At 40.3% G+C, this 8,801-nt stretch overlaps 1 protein-coding gene across 1 annotated transcript; it reads right to left on the bottom strand.

Moving 5' to 3' along the window:
* Positions 1 to 4,264: 4,264 nt before the first annotated feature.
* LOC309391668 (mas-related G-protein coupled receptor member H-like) lies at positions 4,265 to 5,221 on the bottom strand (the record flags this gene model as incomplete). Its single annotated transcript, XM_081952332.1, has 1 exon — positions 4,265 to 5,221. Exon 1 carries the CDS (start codon positions 5,180 to 5,182, stop codon positions 4,265 to 4,267), a length of 918 nt encoding a protein of 305 aa, XP_081808458.1. The 5' UTR covers positions 5,183 to 5,221.
* Between the last annotated feature and the right edge of the window lie 3,580 nt (positions 5,222 to 8,801).

Genomic DNA, 8,801 nt, shown 5'->3' on the forward strand with positions numbered 1-8,801 from the left:
CATCATCCCAAAAGCACAACAGAGAATGTTCTTCCTGCGTCAAGTCAGAAAGCTCAGGCTCCCCAAAAAGCTGCTGGAACAGTTCTACAAAGGAATCATTGAGTCTGTCGTTTGTACGTCTGTAACTGCCTGGCTTGGCACTGCAACGAAACAAATATCAGATACCAGGGTCTTGGACGTTTAGGCACGGACCCTTGGCTGCACCTCCTTTCCCTCAGCCACCTGCCTCAGCACATTTACAGCTGGCTTCACTGCTGGCCCTTTCCTGGCCATTCTCCATGGACAATAGGCCCGTGGCCTTCCACTCCTCACCTTTTGTCCCTGCCCATTTGCCCAGACACTGTTTGACCCAGTCCTTTGGCTGCACAGGACAAATAGCCCCCAGATAATCGGGTGGCAGGCAGAAGCAATGGTGCTGTGGGGACACCATGCTATTCTGATCCATGCTTCCCAAGAGCATGAAGCAAATGCCTTGTCCTAACGAAAAACCCTTTTATTGCTGTGAATTCTGCTCATTCGCATCCAGCAGTCTTTCAAGGGAGGATTTACAGTCACAGACCTTCTCTGGCATGAAGAGCTGCCAGGCGCATATCGGCAAAACTTGGTAAGGAGTCTCGGAGAATCACGAACCAATCCGAAAGTGCTACCAGCTCCCCTGGTGGGCCACATCGCATGCAATGGATGATGTGCAATCACAGAGGCTGGGGGGGGGGGCGATGCAATGCAAGAAATTATTTTTAAAAGTGCAAAAGAATCCCGCTGCTTGGGGGAACCTTGTAGATCTGTCAACTAGACTAGAGGGGAAGGGGAGTGGTGGCAGGAGTAGCAACTTTTAGAGCCACTGGGGTGCAGACAGGTGAGAGTGAGTTGGGCAGAAGAGCTTAGCTCACAACTCAACTCCAACAAAAGGGTGGGGAGAAGGAGCAAGGCTGGCATAGTTTCTGGTCTTGCAGGGGGCATGCTGGGCACAGCAGGCCAAAGGAGGTGGTGGACAGCTTGGGGCATTGCATGGAAAGTGGCGGGGTGCGGTAGGCGAAGGGAGGTGGTATGCAGTTTCTAGCATTGTGCGGGGGGGGCATGGGGATGCAACGGGTAAATAGAGGTGGCATGCAGCTTGTGAGGGGCCCCCATTCCCACTACAGCCTGACACCTAATGGGCAGTTCTACTGCACCCCCCACCACCACCTCTGTTCACCTGCCACACTGCGCCGCAACATTCAACAACACTAGAAGCTGCGCCCCATCTCCAATCCCCTGGATTCCCAACCAGCTTTTCAATTTCCATATAAAACTAATAAAAGGCAGGATAAAAACCTAACTAAATAAATAAAATTGAAAGCTGGATAACAAACTGAGAATAAGATTTTCATTTGGCCGTGGGATTCTGTGGTATTAACCAATACCATCTTACAATACAATATAATAGTAGAGTTGGAAGGGACCTTGGAGGTCTTCTAGTCCAACCCCCTGCCTAGGCAGGAAACCCTATACCGTATCTTAATGGTTCCCAAGCCCTATCCTGAACTCAAGAACTGAAAAGGTATTTTGCAAATAACCATTACTACCACTCAAGCGCTCCCTTTGCTTCTGACATACCTGTTGATTGTAGGAGGAATCTCCAGGAGACGCAGGAACAGATCTCTTTCAGAATCTCATGATCAAATGAGATTCCCGTAGGCTGCAACTGAAGCAATGACAAGTGGAACAGAGAATTTATGTGGCCCAAGCCACAAGCTTAGGTAGAAAAACCCCAGAAAACTTGCTTAATATCCTTCTCTGAATTTTGGAAGGTAAAATGTTCACACGTACCATTTGCAAAGGCTTAAACATGTGATAGTAACTTGGAAGCAGGAACAAACTAAAACAATATCTGACATCCAACCTAATGTGAAAGTCCTATTCGTCTTTCTTTGGGACGGTTTTTCAGTTGGCCAAGCTGAAGCATATTCCTCGGGTGATTTCTAGAAGAGCTTGAGATCCTTACATTGTTTCTGCAGGAAAACTGTGTGAGAAAATTCAAGGGCCTCTCTCTTAATGTATAACGATTTCTTTCTGTACTTTCTGAAGCTTTTTCAAAATTGTGAAATTTGACTGTACGTTATCATTCAGAAATCGCTAGATAGTGAGAAGCGCAGCATATACAGCTCCTGGAGGCAAGCTGTTCCACTGATTAATTGTTCTAACTGTCAGGAAATTTCTCTTCAGTTCTGGGTTGCTTCTTTTCTTGATTAGTTTCCACCCATTGCTTCTTGTCCTGCCCTCAGGTGCTTTAGAGAATAGTTTTACTCCCTCTTTTTTGTGAGAACCCCTGAGATATTGGAACACTGCTATCATGTCTCCCCTAGTCCTTCTTTCTATTAAACTAGACATACCCAGTTCCTGCAATCGTTCTTCATATGTTTTAGTCTCCAGTCCCCTAATCATCTTTGTTGCTCTTCTCTGCACTCTTTCTATCTTATAAACTTAATAACAGAATAACAACAGTTGGAAGGAACCTTGGAGGTCTTCTAGTCCAACCCCCTGCCTAGGCAGGAAACCCTATACCGTTTCAGACAAATGGCTATCCAACATCTTCTTAAAGACTTCCAGTGTTGGGGCATTCACAACTTCTGGAGGCAAAGCTGTTCCACTGATTAATTGTTTTAACTGTCAGGAAGTTTCTCCTCAGTTCTAAGTTGCTTCCCTCCTGGATTAGTTTCCACCCGTTGCTTCTTGTTCTACCCTCAGGTGCCTTGGAGAACAGTTTGACTCCCTTCTTTGTGGCAACCCCTGAGATATTGGAAGACTGCTATCATGTCTCCCCTAGTTCTTCTTTTCATTGAAGTAGACGTACCCAGTTCCTGCAACCATTCTTCATATGTTTTGTATTTTATTAGATGTATTGCTCTCAGACTGTAAACTTTTGCATAGCTCAAAAGACACCAAGCCTCTTGTGACACTTGGCCAGAAATTAAAACTATGGCATCTGTTCACAATTTTTTAGGCTACATCCTGCATCATTTTAATTACCTATTATGCACCTAATTGTTGACCAGCCAAATAGGCCATGTGTGAGATGTATGACCCATTTTCAGCCTCCCCGGCCTCCTGCAGCACTCTGCCATCCAAACATGGGCTGCAGGTAGACCTCAGGAGGCCTCTGAGCGGCCCGTTTTGACAAGTATAGCATTGAAGGAGGCATCCATCCCATCTCACCCCTGCCTCCTGACCCGTGGAGAACTACAACGCTGATCTGGCTGTCAAAGAAATCCAGTTTGACACCCCTGATTTAGACTTATGGTAGTGGCCAAAATTGTGGAAACCTTTTGGGAAAAGTGTATTTTTGAAGTTTGATGGCTAATAACACCACTTTTTTTGGGGGGGGGGAGTAGTACCATAAAATTATATATCAATGGAAAGATAATTTAATGGAAATGGCAATGCAATAACTTTGATAAGGATTTGCTGTTATAATAGCAGTTATAAAGAAGAAAAGTGAAACACGTAGAAAAATATGAGGTATACGAAAATTGTATCTGACAAATGTCCCCCTCTCAGCTTCAATACATGAGATCAATAACGGAATCGAATCCTACTCTGATCTGATCTGGTTCATTGACAAAAACAAGATGGCACCTGATTGGCTCTCTAAACACTCATGCTCATTGGCTACAATCAGATGAAGGAAAGCTAACTGATATCAACCTAAGCAAGTTGTGCTTCCTTTTTCTGGTTATTTGGCTATAACTTTTCATAGAATACAGATACTTGAACAAACTTTGTTGCATCACATTCTTGATTACATTATCTTTCCATTGAGATACATATATTTATGGTACTACTCCAAAAGGAGTGGTGTTATTACCCATCAAGCCTCAAAACTACTATACACTTTTCTCAAAAGGTTTCTACAATTTTGGCCACTACCATAGTGGCCAAACAATACATGTTTTACAGAGTCAGCATATTGCCCCCAACAGTCTAGGTCCTCATTTCACCCACTTCAGAAAGTTGGAAGGACGACTTCCTTGTGGAGTTTCCATTTTCTGAAAAGGTTTTGTGTACGTATTTTATAGCAATGAAGGAAAAAAATCATGCTTGTCACATCCTTCCCCAATCATCAAGATGAACTCTCATAACATTCAAATTGGAGGGAAACAAAACCTCTTTATATTTTATTTCTATAAGCAAGAGATACATTTTGGACCTCATAAGAGATATCCAGCATTAGAGACAAGCTAAGATTATACTTTTAATGGAGGGTTTGGACTATGTTTGCAAACTTCTATCCGATTTGAGGAGCTTCATCTTCCTTGAAGACACCTTGAAAAATGACCTTAATGTTCTCCAAAGATGGAGCTAGTTTCTTTCTCCCAATCAGAAAGTAGATCACTGGGTTAAGACTGCTGTTAACAGAAGCAAACAGAAAACAATAGCTCTCCAAATCAGGAAATATATCCCAATAATCCATGCCAAGAAAATATGCAGTGAACACATAGATCCAAAAAAGAATAGAAAACATGAAGAAACAGAGAAGTGTAATTAAGATCATTGCTAAAAGTCTTCTCCGTTTTAACTGTTTAGGTTTAAGATATATTTTGATGAACAGGATCACAATAGAGAATGTGATGAATGGAAAGGAAAGCACAACAGTCACCAATAAATCGAAATCTACAATAACGACATATAGAAATACATATTCCATAATGTTTGGAATTCCAACCAGGAGGAAAGAGAAGACCCATAGAAAGGCACACACAACAGAGGACAAATACTTTGGCCGTGAATAGCGATGCCAGATTGGGAAGAGGACAGAAACACACCGGTCAATGCTGATGACCGTCAGAAGAAACACTCCAGCAATGTACATGATCCGGGAGAAAGAAAGAAAGAATAACTTAGACATGTCTGATTTATCTGCAAAAAGAGAAATGGAAAAAATAGCCATAGATAGAAGGAATCCAAAGTCAGCCACAGCTAAATTGAGAATCAACACAATGAAAGGGGTTCTCTTAATCTGGAAACCAAGTATCTGGATAACAATTCCATTTAATGGGAGTCCAATACAGCAAACGATCAGTGTGGCTGACAATATGACACGTTCAGAATTGATGGGCGTATTTTGTTTCTCATCCAAATCATCTGGATAGCCAGACGCAGAAAATCCTTCTGTATCATCGCTGTATTCCAGGCTGAACTTCATCAAGAGACTTCTGTAATGCTCCAATAGCTTCTTATTTTAGAATGGAAGTTCCTATTTGGAAAAAAAAGGAAAGCAGTCAGGATTTATGACTTCTCCATAATCATTGTTGCTTCCTCTCTATCTTATCTCCAGCTAGACTGGGAGAACTTTTGGACCTCTCTGAATAGTAATATTAAGAATTACGACAGATGAAGAGTGCCTCTCCTATAAACAATAAAACGAAGCATACTTTACAGAAATCCATACCAAATCAGATATGGGGAAAATGGTATAGGTGGATGGAGGAAAGAAACAAGGATCAATGAAAGAAGCCAATAAAGGCCAAAAATAGAAGTTAAGAAGAATTTTCATATATATATGCACTTAAGAGAGTTTAAACTTATTATTAGAGGTAATCACCCAATATATCAGATAGATTAGTAAAATAAGAGGGTTACAAATGGCAAAACTCAAATGAAATATATTAGAAGGGGAAATAACATAAATAGAACTATACAGATTTGAAACTGCTATTAGAAGGAACATGAAGTTCCAATGTACAGTGTAAATGTAGCTTATGTCTAAGTTCTGTGTGTGTGTATTTTGTATGTTTGTAAATATTTTTTAAAAAAATAGAATGGAAGTTCCTATTTGAAAAAGAAGGAAAGCAGTCAGGATTTATTACTTCTCCATGATCGTCATTTCTTCCTCTCTATCTTATCTCCAGCTAGACTGAGAAAACCTTTTGACTTCTATGAATAGTAATATTAATAATTACGACAGATGAAGAGTGCCTCTCCCATAAACAATAAAACGAGGCATACTTTACAGAAATCCATACCAAATCTATTGTCGCTTGGGTCAACAAGGAGAAGGACACTAGATGCTTGTGCTTCTGGAATCTGGTTCCATGTAGGATAAACGATTCAGGAATGTTGGCTGAGCAACCAGGGCCAGCAGCTGTAGGTCTAATGGAACAAATGTTTTTAATAGTCACAAATATGCAAAGATTGAAAGCAAGTAATTTTGCAATAAAGTTTTTGTTAGAAGTAATAGGTGCCTTGGGTGCAATCCCAGAACATCTGTCATGCCACGTGAACACCATCAACATTGATAAAGACATCCAATTGTACTTCCAGCACCTTCAGAAATGAGGATCGTGAGCTCTGCGGCCCTGCTCCGACCTCTCCTCATCGGAGGGCTCAAATTGAGCCATAGCCACCATGGAGGAGTGGTGAAGTAAAGGGGGACTGCCTAGCAGGTCGAGAAGAGCCACATCTCTCCAACCTGACTAGGAAAGCCTCCTCACCCGAAGACGAGGAGCAGCGGAAACAAACATGACTGCCATGAAGCCAGGGCTGCCTAAACACTTAAGACTGCTGGAGAATACAAAGTGAGTTGTGTGTGAACTGGGTGAGATAATATTTTATATTGAAAAATGACCCCAAGAAATACAAGGAGGAAGCATGTTTAAACAATGGTGGGTTTCAATTTTTTTTACTACCGGTTCACTCGTGTACTCATGCACAGAAGCATCTGGGCAGGTGGGTGGAGCCTTCCCCGCCGCGACTAATGGTTTCTCCTATCCTGGCTGAACCAGCAGAAATCTTCCTCTGCCTTAAAACCAATTGCTAGCACTGAATAACCATGTTTAAAAAATACCAGAGAAATTATGAAGAGCTTTTTTTTAAAAAATTGAACTCTCAAAGTAAAAGATGTGGTATTAAAAAGGCATGATTATATGCTGGAATTAGATCCTGAGATTTTTTAATTATTATTACATTTTCCCACGTATTGGATTTATAATTCAAAATAACCAAAATTGGAATTGTCAGCAATAACGAAGAGAGACTGGAGCAAGTTGAAGCTAGAGTGCCATTTGCTGTTAAAAGGAGAACTGTGCAATCTTGGGAATAATCATCTATATTTGCTAGATTACGAGTATTTACTTTAAAACTATTGGAGATTTATACATCAAATAAGAAATTTAGCCAAGAGACCCTGAATATTGTTGAATATTGTTGAACAAATCAAAGTGGTTGGAAGAGGCATGGATAACCCCTTGTGTGTTTTTTCTAAATTGGATTGACTGCTGGTTGATTTGACATTTAAAAGTGTGATTCTAATAATTTCTGGACAATTGACCCAAAAGGAGATTTGTTAAGCAAAGATGTAATGCAGGATGGAAGTAAGCAGAGAAAATGGAATGGATCTGATGTATCAAAACATTAAGGATTTTATAAAGAAACTACATAAGGAGATGATGCAAATATTTGATTGTATAGACCAAAAATTGGAAAATATAATACAAGGAACAACAAACAAAGACCATGAAAATAAGGAAAGAATGAAGCTACCAGAAGAAACAGAGGAGATAGCAGAATTGAGAAACGACCAAGAAGAAGGCAAGAATGAGGAGACATTATTAAAGTTAATAGCAAATAGGGAATTAAAACAAGGGGAAAATATCTTAAAAGATTTGAAAGGGGAATGGAAGAAACAGGAAAATAACTGGGGGGAAAGGACAGGGGTTAGAACAAATAGATTCAAAATGTCAAATCCAGTCCGAATATGATGTGGCGAATTGAGCATCCTACTATAATTCATTGAACTTATAGGCTAGCAAATGCTCAGTGACCCTGTGCAGCTCATAACAATGAAAAATAAATTACTAAATTAAAGGAGCGATAATGATAACAATATATATATACAACATAAGGAAATTGGATGTAAACTCTAAACAGTGATTTGGAAAGGAGGGTTAGAAAATTTTGTTACTAAATATTATGGACGTTTAGCTAGAATAGGCCATAAGGATTCAGTGTTATTGGAGGATTTTAGAAATAGCAAATGGAATGCCAGTATGTGGTTATGTATTAAATCTTGGTATATTTTATGATGAAGGGCGTTTAAACAATTATAGTCAAATGAAAATGGAGGTATGATGATGGTAACCTGTATAAATATCTGTTAAAATATTTGAGTTAATATGAATTATGCTTGATGACTGTGGAAGAGATGCACGAAAGTCCTTTGTAACCAACTGATACACTTTCTACAGTATGTAAAGAAGGAAGATTTTATGTGTTGTGTTTGTTTTGAAAAAAAATATTAAAGAAAAGAAAAGAAAAATACATTACTTAAAATCAATCCATACCAGCCGCAAGGGAAAGGGGGAGTCTCAATCCTCTCTTTGCACACATCCTAGAAACATCTTCTTGGCTAATTTTAGAAGCAAATTAGTAGACTAAAATAAACTTTGATTAATTCAACTCAGCAAGTTGAGCACTGGCTCCTTTGCCCATGCAACAATGCATTGCTCTTTGGATTGAGTTTTGATTCTCCTAAACACAACAGAACAGAGTAACAGAGTCGGAAGGGACCTTGGAGGTCTTCTAGTCTAACCCCCTGGTCAAGCAGGAGACCCCTCTACCATTTCAGACCAGGGATTGTCCAATCTCCTCTTAAAAGCCTCTCGTGATGGAGCATCCACACCAGTGAAGTCATTGGTGATCTTCCAAATGTTGTCAGGACTGTCAGTCATGGTGACACAAGTTGAATTGGGAGTGCAGGAGCACAGATCCTCTGGCATAAAAGGGACAACAGCCAGCAAGATTGAGATTCTAGGTTCTGTCACATC

This window comes from Natrix helvetica, assembly GCF_964273705.1.
Source record: "Natrix helvetica genome assembly, chromosome: 4".
In the NCBI taxonomy this organism is placed as follows: Eukaryota; Metazoa; Chordata; class Lepidosauria; order Squamata; family Natricidae; genus Natrix; species Natrix helvetica.